This window comes from Protopterus annectens, chromosome 6.part1 (genome assembly GCF_019279795.1).
Source record: "Protopterus annectens isolate FY-2018-M chromosome 6.part1, PAN1.0, whole genome shotgun sequence".
NCBI lineage: Eukaryota > Metazoa > Chordata > Ceratodontiformes > Protopteridae > Protopterus > Protopterus annectens.
In genome coordinates this window covers 528,734,039-528,752,502 of record NC_056738.1, presented here as the reverse complement: position 1 = coordinate 528,752,502, position 18,464 = coordinate 528,734,039, and the positions used below count along the sequence as shown (strand labels likewise).

The window sequence follows — 18,464 nt, the reverse complement described above, 5'->3', positions numbered from 1 at the left end:
TACCCTTCCTAGATGACATTAACCCCCAAGGAGCACAAAAAAACAAACAAAAAAACAAAGGGGCACTTATCTGCACTGCAAACAGGCGTAGGTTAGGTAATCACTGGAGAAAGAAAATGTGTTCAAATGGCAAAATGGACACAAGTAAACAGACTGACAGTGAAAAGACACATTCAGACTTGCAGCAAAGAAGTTCTGTTTATGGTAAGCTTGAACGTCACCTTTATACCCTACGGTACACAAGGAGTGTTTGAGTTGATTTCAGGCATGCCTTTAAATGCAACAGGAAGTCTCTGGTATACTGGCCGGATGACAGGGAATCCGGAATTTTACAAATACTACAGCAGTAAATGTAAGGACATTGTCTAAGTCTACTCAGGTAATCAATGTGTATGGCATTTTAAAAACTGGTGCTTCTGGGTGTGGTTTGCTAAAAGGGATGGGTCTACCCTGTGGCAAGAGGTGTGTTTTCATTCCTCAGGGGATGTGGCTTATCTGTCAGGAAATGGAACGATGAAGGTGGCAACCCTAAGTCTAAGTCACAAACAAAAATATGGCCACAGTGGTAATCATCACCGAGCGGCAACATTGCATTCACCCCGCCTACAAAGATTTAAAGACAGGCCAGTTAAGTGCGACAACTTTTAACAATAAAGTGAAACCCCTGAATAAAGTGATCGAGTGGCAAAATTGCATTCACCCTGCCTGCAAAGATTTAAAGACAGGCCAGTTTAGGTGCGACAATTTTTAACAGTAAAGTGAAACCCATGAATAAAGTGACCGCAAGTTGTTTTCTTCCGGGTTTATTTCCTACTCAGGCAGATTATGTACTTACTTATTGTACGGCGGTTGGTGACGTACAGCAAGTGTCGGGTACCGGAAAAGAACTGTTGAGACAAAAGTGCATTTGTTTGAAACGACTGTGTTGAAGAGAAATGGCAGGGCAGCAGAGTACTCTGCCTAATCTGGTATGCTATAGTTCTCGTCGTTTATTATAAGCACCAGTGTCTGTGGTGTTTTTCTTTATGAATTAAAAACAGTATTGCGTAGATTTTTATCGAGTTTTGAAACTCTGTGTAGTTTTGACTGCTAGAATAAAATAATTTGCTGTAGCTATAAAAATTAGCAAAAACATGCAAACTAGCCATACTTGTTCTGTCTTTATTACACAGTCACATATTCTACCACTTTTGCTAAACTGTGTGTGTACTCCACAGCTGATTTCATATTGTTGCTAGTGTTCGTCAAGATATTCTAATTATGACATAAATGCTGTATTTCATGGCGGATCACCAGGTTATAAAACCGTTAGTTGGGCATTTTGGTTTGCAGTTTGAGAAACTGGACTAGTATATTGTCAGACTTTTATTTATTAATGGTGCTTTCTAAAACTTAGAAATTGTATAGTAACATTACGCCAGAATGAATATATTGCAAAAGTTTTAAGATCAAGTGCAGTACGTATAAGTAATAACGTCAGGGCACTTCTATGGGCTAGGCTTGTAAAGGCTCCAGGGCCATTAGCCTAGAACACACCTTATGAAACTATGAAGGTCCATAGTTCAGTAGTAGCTTTCAATTTTGTTAAACATTTTATCAAGCATTCTTATTAATATTAGCTGCTAATACGATGAAATATGTTTTCAACAGGAAATGTAGATACCTTGTAATCAGCAGTAGGGGATATCGGTTATAGTTTCCGAAAAGAGGCAGTTTGGCATAATGGTTAAGGTATTTACTTTTATAGACAGGAGTTGCAGGGTTCAGTTCTCACATGCAATAATTGGCCAGACAGGCAATTAGCTTAGTACTAATCTATGATAAGTCAAGCCAAGCGGTGTTTTATCTTCTGAAAACCAAAGGCAGAGAATAAAAAGATTATATGTATAACTATTTACTGAATTAGAAAATTAATGTGCTTTCTTGTAATATATGGATATGGGTAACTTAAAAAGTTGTGGCAAAACAAAGCGGATGCTCTGAACTGAGAGGTTATGGTGGGGGCTTTAACGTACTTAACTGTCAACAAATTCAGTATTTTTTCTACCGTTCGTGGCACATAAGGCACGTTACCTTGTACAGGGGAACTCATGGAAATGTATCCAGTATGCAAAGAAAAATTATCAAGACTTTTGTCAGTAACAGCAATTCCTTGGCACATTAAGCCCTGAAAAGTAAAAAAAAAAGTTGTATAATTTCTTCATCCTCCTGCTATTAGTTGCAGCCTCAACAAACGTGGAAAATCATGCTTATAATTTCTCCAAGTCTTTTGGGTTTCTAATGCCATGACGGGAATTGACCCCATTCCTAAGTCAAAGCATGATTAAAGATTACAAAATTAGTATTGTTTCACTCTTTGATGTCGGCCAATAGTGCTCTTCGCAGCATCAGCAATGTGCCCAGTAATGACTCCTGCAATTCGTACGGAGTTACATATATTGGTAGCATATCTAAATACAATTGTAGACTCTTTTTTTTATAAAAAGACCTGTTGCTCCTACTACTGTTGGAACCGAGTATCTTTCTTCCACATTATTCTCGTTTCTGCCTGCAAATCCTGATATTTTATGACTTTATGTCTCTCTGTATGCAAGACACTGTAGTCACTGGGTGTGGTGATTTCAATGATCAATGCTACTTTTGTCTGCTTTTCTGGGACCACTATATCCAGTTTCCTAGCATCTATCTTTTGAACTGTTGGTAATGGATGATCCCATGTAATGTAGACTTCATTTTCTATGATGCTTTGTGGCTCATGTTTGCAGTGTTTTTCAGCCACTTCAATACCATAATGTTTACTCAATCCCCAGTGCATTAGTCTTGCCACATTATTATGCCTTTCAGTATGCAGCCCTTCTGCCATTAGTATGTCGCAGCCAGCAATGAGGTGTGCAACTGTTTCCAATTCTTTTTTACAAAACCTACATTTGTCTGTTTCTCCCACATGTTTAATGGACTTTGTAAACCAACGTGTACGGAGCCCACTATCTTGGACTGCCAATATTAACCTTTCATCTCTTGGTTTGACTTAGCCTCTCCTTAACTATTCCTGCATTCGTTCCTGATCAATATGAGGTTATTCCAGATGTTTTCTGTACTTACAACTATATTTATGCTTTTTTTCCACATTTCTTGCCTTCTCATCTGGTCTTTCACCTTATATTCTTTCTTTTGTTTTGTGGCACATTCAGTTGCTGCCTGATTTTTATCTCCTTCTGGTTTGATTTCCATTCCTGCTTGATGTAGATATGCTTCTGCTAGATAAAGCAGAGGAGTTATCTTAGATTTATTCTCCTCATGTTTCAAAACTTTCACTACATTTGGGTCTTGAGGTCAGCAGATATATGTGGAGTTCCACGATTGCGGATCTATACATATAATCAATTTCAAGGAGGCCCATCCATCCTTCGGAACAGGGAATACGTAATCTTGGTAATGCACTGATTTTTATAAATCGTTTGGTGAGCATAAAACATCCTTCCTGTTTTCCTGTCTAATCTATCCAACATGTTTTGGGGCCAGTCAGTCACTCCAAAACTGTAAGTTAGGACAGGAAGAGCAAATTGGATTATATCCTGGGTTTTGTTCCTAGATGTCAGTGCTGTTTTCAGGATTAATTTAAGTCTTCTGAAGTATTCCTTACTAAGTTTTATTCATGTTTTATTGTTAATCCTTCATCAGTTCCCAAATATTTATACACTCCTTCTTGCTCAAGTTCTTTTATGTCACATTCTTGTCCCAAACTGATATTTTCATGGTGTTGCAGTTTTCCTACTTTGAAGGTTGCTTTTGCACATTTATCAAGACCAAATGACATTCTTATATTATCTGAAAAAGTTTTGACAACTTGCAGTTGTGCTTTCAGTTCCTCATCTGATTAGCTATACAGTTTTAAATCATTGACAAAGAGAAGATGAGAAGTCTTTACACTTTGTTGTTTTCTGGGAGCCAAATTATATCCATGGCCTAAGCTAAGTAGACAGCTTAATGGGTTAAGGGCAAGGCAGAATAGCAGTGGTGACAGAGTCACCCTGGAATAGCCACCTTTGAATTTTTATCCCTGGGATAATAATTTGTCCTTTATCATGGTTTAATTGCAGAGTAGTCTGCCACTGTTTCATGGTCACTGTAATGTAGTCGATCAGGGTAGGATGTATCGTATACATTTTTAAGCACTCTTTTATCCATGAATGTGAGATACTATCGAATGCTTTTTTGTAGTCAATCCATGCCATACTTAGACTCTTCCCCTTTTTTTTACAATTCTCCCCTGTGACTTTATTTAACAACAAATGATCCTTTGTCCCATATGACTTTCTTTTATTGCCCTTTTGTTCTACTACCATAATTGAGTTTTCTTCTAAATGACTATAACTCTGGTGGCATCAATTCCTGTGTATATTTGTACGTCGTCGGAAGGCAAGTTATTGGTCTATAATTTTTAGGGTAGCTTCCAGGTCCACTCTTAACAGGCAAATCAATTCTCCTACTTGTTAACCAGGTTGGTATCTGTTCGGGGTGCACATAAAAATAGTTCTTACTCATGGCTACATGCTCGTGCAAAGATGTTAATACTTTCAGCTAAAAGTTAGGTACTGCATGTGGATCTGGGATTTTTCAATTAGAGGCTTTTCTTAACTGTGTTTCAGTGTCTCTGGCTGTTAACTTCATCCCATTTCATATACTGTACCTTTAAATCTCTTACTCATTCTTTAATTTCTTCTATCCATTTAGCATCTTTATGTTTCACAGGATCTTCATAGATACTTGTCCAAAATGTAACTATTTCTTCTTTTTTAACGATCTTTCAGTTCTTTTTACCTTGTTTCCCAATTCTCTATAAAACTTTTTTGGGTCATCAGTGATATTTATATGTGTATCTTCTACATTTTTTCACCTGTGCCGAAATTTTTAGTTTATTTGCGGTAGTGCATGATAAATCCTGGTCTGTTCTAATACTGTGCATTGCTTTTATCACATCTATCTTTCTTAGTATTTTTGTTGATCTATTCCCTCTTCTGTAGTCTTCTAATAGTGACACTTCTTGTCTTAATTGCTTTATAGCTTTCTCTATTTGATACTTCCATGATGGTATTCGATTTATCCCCTTCCTTTCCCTCGCTACCCTGTGTTCTTCTGGTAAAACTTTATCAGTTATTAATTTAGCAGCACAGTACTGTATCCTGTTTACTTCTGTTATACCCCATGGATCTCTGTGGGCAGTCCTTATTACTGCATTCATTTGTTTTATCAGACTTCTGAGTTTTGGGGTTTTATTGACCTTCTGCAGTCTATTTCTCTCATTTATCTTAATGTATCTCTGTCTAGTAAATCAAGCAACTCTTCTCTTAGCTCATTTTCTTCCAAACTGTGAGGGCACATTCCTTGTTTTCTATTTCCTGTGGGCATTCTATAGAAAGTTCTATAGTTTCTCCCTGTGGCACCTCTTTAGGTTTCATCCAGTGTCACTTGTTGCTCTGTCATATGGGAACACACTGGCTTATCACTCCTCAACATTGACTGCATCAGACTTTTCAGAGTTTCATGTTCCTTTCCTTGCTGTCTAGCTTCAAGTGAACGTTTATACAGGTTTCCTGTGGAAGGCTCCAAACTATCTTGATATGGCACCTGACCAATTGCTTCCTGTTCCACTGATTTCACCTTAATTTGGATATCCATTTCTCTTTCCTGTTGTGGTGCTTGCTACATTCGATTTTCTACACTGAATCCTTCACTTTGCAGGTACTCAATAACCTCAGTTTCTATATCTTTAACTTCTCTATTACTAATCTCATTTTCTACTTTTCTTCTCTGTCTTCTTAATTTTTGTATTGTAAAAGTTTCCATGTCCAGATTCCTTTGCCTGGATTTCTCTTCAAACTTCTTTGATACTATTCTTTTTGTATCGGTTAGCTTTTTCTCCTTTGCATAAATATTACACCATATTAAATCTCTTTTTCTTTCCCATGTCCATAGTTCTTCTTAAGATGTTGTCTGATCTTCCTGCTTCTCCTTACTTTGGGGACCCACTCCATCATGCTGTGATGTAACCTGCGTTAGACCTTCTACACCAAATCCTTCACCTCGCAGGCACTCCATAACTTCAACTTCTATTTTTTTAATGTCTACTTTACTAATCTTCTTTTCTACATTCCCTCTTTGTGATATTTTTTTTTATTGTGGAATTTTCCATATCCGGACGCTTTTGCCTGTATTTCTCTGAATATCTTTGGGGCTGCCTTCTTTATATTGATTAATTTGGCTTTCTCCTTTGCTTATATTGCACCATATCAAATCTCTTTCTTTTCCAAGTCCATATTTCTTTTTTTTTTACTTTTCAAATATCACTGGGTTTTGTTGTTTATATTTTTGCACTTCCTCAGATCCTTCTTTTTCCATACAGATCAAAGTTTCTTGATCTATATTCTGTTTTTCACAAATGTGTTGTATTAATAAATGCAAATTTTCATTTGAAGCTTCTGACAGTTTTTCTTGTGGAAGTATTTTTCTTTTCCTCTAATTTCTATCTTAATCGTTTTGTATATCTTGTGTCTGGAAATTCTGGGCTTTTTGTATAATGGTAACAATACATAATTTATTTATTATCATCAGTAGTCCACTCTATCAGTTTTTGTGATTTTTTTTTTTTTTTTTTTTTGTGGACTGCTACTTCCTTCTACAACAGGGGGGCCATCCTCCCCTGAGCCTGGCCTGGCCTGGCCCCACCCCATTGCAGGAATATTTCCGTATTTTGAGGATTCTGTACTGTCATTTTTTTTCAGTCCTGGCACCAGTGCGCTGACGAGGATTGGGCACTTTTTTTATCCTGGGTCTTGTGTACTCCGCTCTCTCTTAATTTTTGACCTACTTCTGTCCATAATATATGCTGTATAAATACAGTCTATATATCAGTATCGCCTTGGTGAGATTTTATGAAAACAGGGCCCACCTCGCGAAGGTACTCACCAAGATTTGAGGATGAATTCAATTTCAGCACTACTCCTCTCCTTTGCTTGCCGACTTTTCATCTCTCCATTCAGGCATGCTTACTGTATGTATGTGTCTATATAAATGTGTGTGTGTGTGTGTGTGTATATATATATATATATATATATATATATATATATATATATATATATATATATATATAAACTAAGAATACGAATAGCGGTAAAAAGTTGATAAAACAATTCAGACTTTTTTTGTCAAAAGGGCCACACCCACTTCTGTGCAGTCTGATCATGTGGGGTACTATGTAAGCAATAATGCCTGCCTGGGGGTGTTCTGTTACCCCTTTATTTTAGGCTTTATCCAAATTTCTTCAGCCGAAAGCTCCAGTGGTATGCAGCCTTTGTTACTTTTGCTGCTGCCAGTAGTCCACGGTCTCTCACAGGCTCACCTCTGCTTCAGAATATGCATGCGAACACAAATCCCAGTATTCAAGTAAAATATGTTCTTATTTTGAGCCTTTGTTCCTCCTTTATTTTAGGCTTATCTGGTTCCTTTGAGCTAAGATTCGAACATACTTCTTAACTGTTTGCAGGATATCCCGATTTTTGGCTCATATTGTTCCATTCCTCGTAAAATTTGTTGTGTTTTGTGAAATCACTGGGATCGAATTCATTAAGTAATGACAGTCATTTGAGTTTCAGACTTCATATCCTTCAGAAAATATATGCTAATGGAAACATTGTTATTCTAGCAACTTTCAAAGTTTATAAGAGCAGTATTTAAAATCTGTCCCTATATTTGGTCCTTTGTTTCCTTGTTATTTGTGGCTCTCTACATATTTCATGTGTCGAGAGGTTGAGAGGTATACAAACCTCTTATGTGATGCTGGTGCCGCCAGGGGATTACCTGATCACTCTCACTTTTCACCATCTCTCAATCTCTCTCTCTCTCTGTCTCACTCACACACACACAGACACACATGTACACGGTCTCTTCTGTTTTCGTGCACTCATACAGGCAGACAACAGCGTAAACACGCATACACACACCATGCCTCTAAACCTCATACAGTAAGAAATCTGGACGAAGACATAAATAAAAGTGGTACAAAGGCCCCAAAATAGGGACAATTTTTAAATATTGCTTTTACAAACTTAGAAAGTTGATAGGTTAACAGGTTTTGCATTACCATGAATTTTCTGAAGGACATGATAATTGAAACTCAAATGTCTGTCATTATTTTCTAACTTCAGTCTTTAATGATTTGTTGCTAATTTGCCAGAAAACCACAATTTTATGAAAAATGGACCAAAAATATGAGGCAAAAAATATGGACATTCTGCAAAAATCTGTACAGTTGAGATGTACCCATACTTTTTTCTGTTTTATTTGTTTTCGGTCATATCTCGGCTTTGTATTAGTGTAGTACCTCGCAGACTGTTCTGCACAGATATGGGTAAGGTCTTAGTGACTGACAGGTGATAGCGGCGTTTTGTATAGAAAACATGCATGATTGACATCTATGCAGATGCAGCACGAATATTCATAGTTTACCATTTTCCTCAATGTAGTGCAATTTCAGAGTTGGTATATTTAATTTTTGGGGGACATGGTGAAGGAGAAAAAAAATAATACTTGCAGTTATAGTGCTATTATTTTTTTCTCCTTCATTGTTGCTCACTGCAAATTAAATATACCAACTCTGACATTGCACTACATTGAGGAAAAGGGTAAACGATGAATATTCATGCCACCATCGGTATGAATATTACTTATGTTTACTAAGACGTCACCAATTGCTGGTCGGTGGATGGGGTGTAGGCAGGACTTGCTACTGCACATCCTGTGAAGTACTGTACTAATACAAAACCCATCTCTCTGTATTCCTTTCATAATCACATACACTCTCACACACACACTTTTTATTTTGCACTCGCTAAACAGCAAAAGTGCTTAGCGAGCATAAAATAATGGCGGCCATTAGTTTTTTTTTTTTTTTTCAGTCCAAGTTCCACGGCAGCTTGATGTGCTGCCATGAAGTGGTGGACTCATTTTTCAACAGGCATTACCTGTAGATTAACACCCTGCTGGAGAACATTAGTTCTCCAATCAGGGTACAATGTACAGGTCACCCATTCTCAAAGTACAATAATGCCAGTCGTGCGACCAGTGTGTGGGCTCACAATGTATCAAACATTAAAGTTCTGCATACATTGCTCAAAATTCTTGATTTCAGGTATCTTTTCATAAGGAAAATTAAATTTAACTGTGTGATAAGATTGCATTTGGGATTTGTTAAAGGGCTTCTATAAAGAGAGATTGCCTTCCTTGCTGTTTAGTCCCTAGTTATAAAACAAAATAACCTATGAAGATGCTACAGAATGAATAGAATAATTCTCCAACAAGGTATTTTTCACAAGTAAACCTAACAAGCAGTGTTGTCAATTGCAATTTTTTATTTTATTTTATTAATAAAATTCCAAATATTTTGACAGCTTTGTGGGCATAAAAGATGTGCAACTGAATTCTGTCTACAAATTAGTATGGGAAAATGGTTCACCCAATACAATCAGCTTATTTAGAGATGACTATCCTAAACAACTTAAATTGCTGATACATGACATGAATATCTTAATATTTTATTTGCATTATTCCAGATTGTCTACCACTTGCGGTAGGTACTTGTATTTTTAAGCTCTAACACTAATACTAGGATACAGGAGGGTGTCAGCAACATACCAATCAACTGCACAAGATTTTTGGTGTCTAACTACATTGAATCAGTAAAGGTCGGCCTGTAGTGATCGATGTAGTAAAACATTAAATAATGTTAAAAAAAAACAAATAAAAACTAACTAGCGTAGCCAGGGGGGCAAGCCCGCTGCGCCCTCCACACCCCCCTGACTTAAATATTCCAACTCCGAGACCGCACTATATTGTGGGTACTCCCTATGGAGATTTCCATTTACCTGCACGATGTTCTGCACTTTTGATGTTGTGCTGCAGTGACAATATCAGCTTTGATACTGTGGGCTTTCGACATCGTGCAGTAGACCCGATTTTTGCAGAATGTCCAGACTTTTGCCTCATATTTTTGGTCAGTTTTTCATAAAATTGTGGTTTTCTGGTAAATTATTGGCAAGTCATTCAAGATTGAATACAGAAAATAATGATGGACATTTGAGTTTCAGACTTCATACCCTTCAGAAAATTCATGCTAAAGCAATGCTTATTATTCTGTCAACTTTCTAAGTTTGTAAGAGCAATGTTTAAAAACTGTCCCTATTTTTGGGCCTTTGTCCCCCTATTATTTATGGCTTTGTCCAGATTTCTTGCTGTAAGAGGTTGAGAGGTATGGATAGCAGTTAGAATGTATAATAATGTTTTTCCCCCTTGGGATAGTTCAGCCATGAAGATATCAAATAAAATTTGTATTTGTTATACTTTTAGCCCAAGTGTTTGTCACATTTTCACAAGGTCCCCAGAATACTGTCTTTTGTCTATTTTTGTTTTTTTTTTTTTTGTATTAAAAGCTTCTTCTTCTTCTTCTTTTCGGCTTTTTCCTGGTTAGGGGTCACCACAGCGGATCATCTGTCCGCTCATGATTGGCAGTGGAGTTTTACGGTGTCGAGTTGCCAGTCCGGCGCTCAGTCTTCCACAAAAGGCACACACACGCACGCACTCACGCCTAGGGCCAATTTAGAGTGTCCAATCCACCTACAGCATGTCTTTGTGATGTGGGAAGAAGCCGGAGCACCCGGAGGAAACCCATGCGACAACAGGGAGGACATGCAGACTGCACAGAAGGCACCCCAGCCGAGGATCGAACCAGAGAATCTTGTGCTGTGAGGTGGCATGTCTGCAAAATGGTGTGGCATTTTTTCGTAAACGTTCAGTGAATATGATTAGCAAAATCATCTGTAAAATACCATTTGACTAGGCTTCTACCCTCAAAGATAAAGGAGCAGCTAAATGTTGGAAATTTAATGAAAAAATGATATTTATGCCACACTGTATATAAAAAAATAAAAAAGATTTTATACAGCAACATATTCTTATATATTTGTTTTAGATGGCTTTTGTTTATTTAAGAGAACTGAAAGCTACATGTTTTGTCTTCAGCTGACTGTTTTGCAAAAATTATTTTTATTTACAAGTACTTGCTGCCCTAACATTTGTCAGAACTCCCTGTAGGAAGTCTTTAAACTCAGATCTATGTATTACAAAAATACATATTCCCAGTTTCTTCTGCCTTTACATTTTCAGTACTTGCCTTCTGCTTGAGGGGAAAAAGATCCTTTGGAGTCTACTTGGAGTGTAAAAATACCTATCCAGGCACTTCCTATGAAGATACCATAAACTGCCTAGATTTAGTTGCACACTTACGAGCCCTGCAGATTTCTTATCATTGTTCTTTTGTGATTTTCTGTCTGTTTACATCTCCTGCTCTCTCTGTAACTTCTCTGATTGATTCTAATTATTGCTATGCAATGTTTTGTAATCTCTACTGATTATGTTCCTTTCGGCAGCATATTTTGGTTTTGGTTCTGGTTCTACCATAAACTTTGTCAAAGCTGTAGTTTCACTCAGATTAATTATGAAACTTATCAAAAGTCTGTTCAACTGCAAATATTTTCATTCTACCTTCAGACCTTTCACTGCAGCACATCTATGAATTTGACACCACAGCTTTAGTTGCTTGAAAGAATGGCATATAAGCCACAATGTTTTACAACTGAACAATTGTATTTCTTTGATAAAATATGAGAGTTTTTACTTCAGGTCTAAGGTCAAAACAGTATCCCATAATGTCAAATAATTGTAAATGAAAAATGTTAACCTGCAGAATTAAATATTTGTTAAATATACAGATATAATGCCTACCTCTAAAAGAGAAATAGAACTGAAACAAATGAACACGCCCTCACTGCACCACTTCTATTAAAACAATCCAAATGGTATTGATATCCACCTTCAATGAACCAAGCAAAACATAAAAGTTTTAAAAACTAATTGTAGGCTGTTATTGCAACTGACATATTAAGCAGAAGTTGAGCACAGCACCCACAATTAAAACTGAGTATAATGTAAAATGTCAGACTGTGGCAGTAATACCATATGAATTTAAGCTACTGGGGCCTGTTTTTGAAATTCTGTATCTTTGTCCTCCTTTGAGCATTCAGCTATATACCTGAAACTGCAGTTGTCACTTCATAGCTTCTACTGCATTACATATCTGAATTTGGCAACACTGTTTTAGCTGCTTAAAAACATATTGTAGCCATGGCATGTTATAGGTTCATAGGCTAGCTGCCCATGTGGAACCTTTAACCCTAGCTAATTTTCATTTTTGTGCTCATATTAACCCATCCCATTTGGTTAGAGATTGGTCTTATCCATCCCATGGTCGATAATTATATATTGCCCCTAATGAGAATAACTGGGATCATACCATAGATAATTTCAGGGAACCCACACATGGGATAACCATTTAGAAGATGTTAGAACTGAAAAGAAAAATATTCTGGTGAAATGTGTAGAGCTTTTGCTTTTACTTTTGAACTACTGACAACTTAGTGGAGAACCACTGTATTTCATTACTGAAGTTAAACGCCAAAAAATGTATAGTCATACCCTTCGGGAAAAACAAGGTAACCCCAAGCTACCATATAGGTGGCAATCCACTAAGCACAGAAGAGGTTATCAGGGACCTGGGGACCCAGGTTGACAGTGGCCTTTCTTTTGACACTCACGTTGCTAAAGTGGTTAGAAAGACCTTCTACATTGCCCACCTGATCATGAAGGGATTCACATCCAGATCTAGTGAGGTCATTGTTCCCCTGTACTCTTCACTTATCAGACCAATGATCGAGTACAATGCCCCATTCGGGATGTATCTCACCGACATCTGCAGCAATTGGAGAGACCCCAAAAGTTCCTCACCAAAAGGATAAAGGACTCCAAAATCTGTCATATGCTGCCAGATTGAAGAAACTCCAGCTCTATTCAGTCGCATACCGTCTGCTCAGAGGTGACATGTGCCTGACATACAAGGCCATGTCCAACCCGGAATTAATGGACATGCTCCACCTCAAAATCCAAATCCACTAAAACCACTAGAGCAAGCGACTTAAACCTTAGCACGGATATAAATAGGACGTGCTGGAGGGATAGATTTATCACTCAGAGACTCCCTGTGCTGTGGAATAAAATCCCGGTCCATGTGAGGCAGAGCACCTCGCTGGCTCTGTTCAAGAGAAATCTTGACCTGTGGATGTGAGATAATCATCTCTGTGTCACTGCTGGACAGAGGCACAACAAACTAATGGGCACAGTATTTTTTATAAGGTGGCGTAAGCCACAAAAATTTGGGCTAGACTTATAAATGCCTTAGGGCAGATAGCCTAGTATAAACCTATGAACCTACTGTGTTCTGCACACTGAGCAGAAGTTCAGAATAGCACTCCCATTCAAAATTTCAGACTGTGGCAGTGAACATCACTAAATAATGCTGATTTACTCTTATCCATTTGAAATTTCATTGTGGAACTTTGAAAGAATAAAAATATGTTGACAAATTACAAAAAAAAACTTAAGACTCCCCTTCTACCCTGAGGGGTTTCTGAGCAGCACTATGCTAAGTTTGGGCCCACCACATTAGTTGCTTAAAAATTAACATATTAATTATAACATGCTGCAACTGAAAATGTTTGTGATAATGTATTGGGGACTTTTATTTCTAAGTAATGACCATGCTATAAAGAGGTGTTATTGCATTCAACATACTGAACAGAAGTTCAGCACAGCACCTCAATTAAAACAGAGTGTAATGCAAAATATCAACTCTGGCAGTAAAGGTATGCGAACTTAAGCCATTGGGGCCCATCTTTGAAAGTTTGTGTCTGTTCTTCCTTTGAGATGTCCTTAAAAAACTTTGGTTAATAACAGAGATTTCAGCTACAAAACACACACAAGACCATATTTGTAACCTCAGAGCTTTCAGTGTTGCACACTTTTGAATTTAACTCCTCAGTTTTATCCACTTGAAATCATTGCATTTTGACCACAGCATGCTAACTTAAAAAATGTGGTAATCTTATGACATTTCCATATTAGAGTATTGTAGGCCATTACTTCTGATCTAATGGTAATTCCATAGCTAAGTACTGTAGGCCATTACTCTGCTTTGCAATCTGAGCAGAAGTACAAAACAACACTCCCAGTGTAAACCAAGTGTAATGCAAAACATCAGACTGTGGCAAAGAACACCTGTAAAATGCAAATCTCAAAAATTGAGATTTTGTTATGAAATTCTTAGGGAGCTGCAAAAGGGTGATTGGAAACAATACCTTTCTACCCTTATGGGTTTCATTGCAGCACTGTATCATATTTGACCCCACACTTCAGTTTCCAAAACATTTGGCACATTAGTTGCGGCGTATTGCACATGAAAAATATTTGGAAAATATAGAGTATTTTTCTTTGAATATAATGAATGTAGAGAGGTATTGTTGGCCTTTTTTGAACTTTGCATACTAAGCAAAAGTTCAGTGCAATGGCAATGTAAGGTACATGTAATGCAAACAATCAGTGTGGCATAGAAAGATCACATTTCAGACCCCTTCCTGTTAGATTTCATTATGAAACTTTAGGGTAGTAAAAGTAGGACAATTATCTACAAAGTACAACTAAGAACATTGTACCCTTAGAAAAGCAAGTGCATTTCATTTCTGAATTTGAGGCGACCACTTTACCTGAACACAATGTCATGCTTTCAGTCATGACATTTTACAGGTTAAACGTATTTCACTGTTGAAATATATAGAATTTTATTTCTGACATCATGAAGACTTGGTACATATATATTGCAGCCATTAATTTTACCTGGCTTTTTGTGCAGAAGTCAAGTAGTCCTCAGGTGGAAACCAAGTATAGTGCCAGATTGTAGCATTTCAAAGGGCTTTTTTTAATCACATTTATTAACTGTATCTAACACTCACATGTCAGTCCCGCAAAGGCATGATAAAAAAAAATCATGAAATAGTCACTTGGGTAAAACCACATTTAGGAATGTTGTTCTACTCCTAGGGGCCTGACTGCATGTCCATCTGGATTTACATGGTCCAGGCTGCCTTTGTATATAGTAAAAGGGAAAATGTTCCTTAGCTGGTGAATTTTTATTTTTTTCATTTTTAATTTTTTTTTTTTTGCTTTTGGTCTATTTTAGCTACGTGGTGTTCAGACTGTATACAGTCATAGAAAATGTTCCTTAGCTGTTGACTGTTTCTGGTCTAATGAAAACTTGGTGCACATATATATTGAGGATTAGTTATATCTAGCTTTGGCAGGTGGAAACTGAGTATATTGCCAGGCTGTGACCAGAAAAGCCTCTGGAATGCTGTATAATTCTGTATATGTTAGTTGTATGTAAGCAGAAATATGTCCGTTCCCTTAAGGCAGTTTACATTAAAAAAAAAACATATTTGGGTGCAAAGCACACATACTATCCATATGGAATGTCCCTTTTTGAGAAGATACAGCACCTTTGACTGTGAACTCATGACATAAAAATAAAGAGCAGGGACTGCCCCCCGCAGCCACCCATGTCAGTAGTTATTCAGGTGTGATCTAACTGGCATTTGCTTTCATACATCACCTTCCACTAAAAAAATGATACCTAGATTCTGTAATGTAAAAGTAGCAGTCACAGTCGCATATTTCAACATGCTTCTGTTAGATACATGTACTACTCCCCCAACCTGAGCAGTAAATCCACCTTCTTTTCACATCTCTGATGTTTGTAAGGAAAGTGAAAGACACTATCATCATGAGTAATCCTCTTTTTACAATTTTACATGGAGTTGAAATGTTACATCAACTGTCACCACTTCTATCTGTTCATAGTCACTCTACTGTCTTCTTTGACAGTCATTCCTTCCTGGCTCAGGCCTTCTCTCATGCAGAATAGCTGTCTGTTGGGTGGATGTCTTGTCATCTCTTGCCTTCTTCCTGTGTCTCTCAAAACTATTTTACCAAATTGTCTTCTGTCCTGCTTAGGTTACCAAACCACCATAATCTGTTCTCCTTGACCTTCTCTGTAATTGGGTTACTTTGTTGTCTGCTTTGATGTTTTCATTTCTTCATTTGTCCCACAGTGAGCATCTCAAGCAATTAATCTCCTTCACCTCAAACTTCCTCAACTGCTCTGCCTTCTTTGCCCGGGTTTCTGTGCCTAACAGAAGCACAGGTCTCATCACTGTTTTGTGCCCCTTAACTTTTTTGCCATTTGTCTGTTACACATTGCCTCTAAAAGTTGTCTCAGTTGGCAGCAGCTTCTCTCATTCTACCTTGTGTCCTCATTCAGACTTCCATTCTCCTCAACCACACCTCCCAGATACTTGAAGCAATCACACTTCTCAGATACTTGAAGCTGCTAACTTATGCCACCATTTTCCCTTCTATGTATTTTTTAATTGTCTTCTAATTTTTCACATTTGCTGCCATGATGACTGTCTTGTCTACTCGGTTTCATCCAATTTGTCTTCAGTTGTGCATTCCGGTTCCCTGTCATTTGCTGGAGTTCCTTTTCAGAGTAGGCTTGTAGTGCCACATCATCTGCATGCAGCAGCTTTGTGGATTTGTCCTCTCCTGCCCATTTGTTGATGTTGTCTGTCACCAGTATAAACAGCACTGAGCCAGGGCTGAGCCCTGATGCACATCCACTCCCACTGAGAACCCCTCTGTGAGTATGAACACTGTTCATATTTTTGTGATTGAGCCCCTTTACATATTCTGCCAATATGTCTGGTGGTTCAAACCATTACAGGACTGCCCAAATCAGTTTTCTTGGGACCTTGTCATATACGTTTTCTAAGTCTATGAATACTTAGTTGGACTTTCCGCATTTACAGTGTATCCACCACTGTCTATTTTACTGCAAGCAAATAGAAGACTTGGAGAGTTAAATAAATGGTGACCACAGTAATTTATTTCAACCTGTTGATGTTGGATATGTATAAATACCGTCCTTTGAAATTAGTCATATTAGTGATTGTTGTAGTACGACTGCTCTTTACCTTCTTACACAGCTTGCCCCCAAAACAAGGTAGTCACTTTCTATGCACATTTCTGATATGTGATGGTATAAAAAGTGAAAATCGTAGTAGTCTCGGTATTTAATTTCAGCTTGTTGAAGGGGGTCATACACTACCTTTAGGCGAGCCAGATCACATAACTGCCCTGTGTTTTCACACTTCTCCTCAAATGGTATCTACCTCCTGTGTACTCCAGTGGTATTAGATTTTGATGAAAATGAAAGAAAAATCAGCAAAGTAATATATCTCACTAAGTAGTTCTGTTGACAGTATACACCCGTCCTCTACTAGGCCACAGCAGTGATTACTTTATTAGGGTGGTCTTAATGGTCTTTCACCATAGATTGCTGCTTCAAACTAATAGATGCTTCTGGCAATTGTGATTATTAAAAGTGGTGAAATAACAGCTACAGTACTTCTTCTATAGGGCACCTCACTCCCATATATTGTGCTGTGGGCAGTGTGTACTCTTATAAATGCCCACCAATTTGTTAGTTTTTGTCAGAAAAAATGAAAGTACAAATGATCCTAGCAATGTATTTCATCTTGTAGCTTTCAGACACTGTGCTGTGCCCCCACCACCACTACTAACACCAAGGCAGAGTAGTGGTTACTTTAGTGTGATCAAATTAACTGTGCTTTGCTTTCTTTCACAGATTGCAAGTGATTGCCTCTCAGATATATAGCCAGTTCTGGCAATGTGTAAGTCATCAAAAGCAGTGAAAACATAGTCACAGTGATGCCTCTCAGATATATAGCCAGTTCTGGCAATGTCATAGTCACAGTGATGTCTCTCAGATATATAGCCAGTTCTGGCAATGTATAGTCATCAAAAGCAGTGAAAACATAGTCACAGTGATGTATTTTAAGGTGCTGGCGCAGAGTTCCCACCTTCTTGTAGTCTTGGTCAAATTAAATAGTTAAAAGCAGCTATGTCCTGCACTGGGCAGTGTGTACTGTTACCACTGCCCCCAGGCTGGTTTTCTTACAGAAAAAAACCTCTTGCAAGTGTAGACCATCTCAGAAGATTGAAAGTTCCATAGCTCCTAGTAATCTCTAGACATAAGACTAGAGATTGCCAGAAAAACACTATGACAATTTAGCATCTGTCATAATTCATGTCCTGTTAATATGTTCATGATTAGATGTGTAAAGTCATGGTAAATAATTGTCTTGCAGGTGTTTCGTAACAGAGAGTTTTATCTTCTTAATACATTTCATACTGATTTTTAAAATAAAAATGTATGCTAAAACAAAGATAATGCTGTACCTGCCTTAGCAGCATGGTGTTACAGTGCCAAGTTATCTCATCACCCACTGTTAAGGTATTAAATGACAAGCTAAGTATTTAAGATGCCAGTTCAATAACATATTCTTATTAGAAATTATTTAATTTTTGTGTATCAAATGAATCAAAGA

At 37.6% G+C, this 18,464-nt stretch overlaps 1 protein-coding gene across 1 annotated transcript in view; it reads left to right on the top strand.

Moving 5' to 3' along the window:
• The first annotated feature begins 563 nt into the window (after window positions 1–563).
• The window catches only part of CCS (copper chaperone for superoxide dismutase), a 593,635-nt gene continuing 575,734 nt past the window's right edge, over window positions 564–18,464 (top strand). Inside the window, exon 1 of the mRNA XM_044075992.1 lies at window positions 564–968. Within this exon, the coding sequence (XP_043931927.1) occupies window positions 936–968 (33 nt within the window). The 5' untranslated portion in view covers window positions 564–935. The remainder of the gene's footprint in view (window positions 969–18,464) is intronic.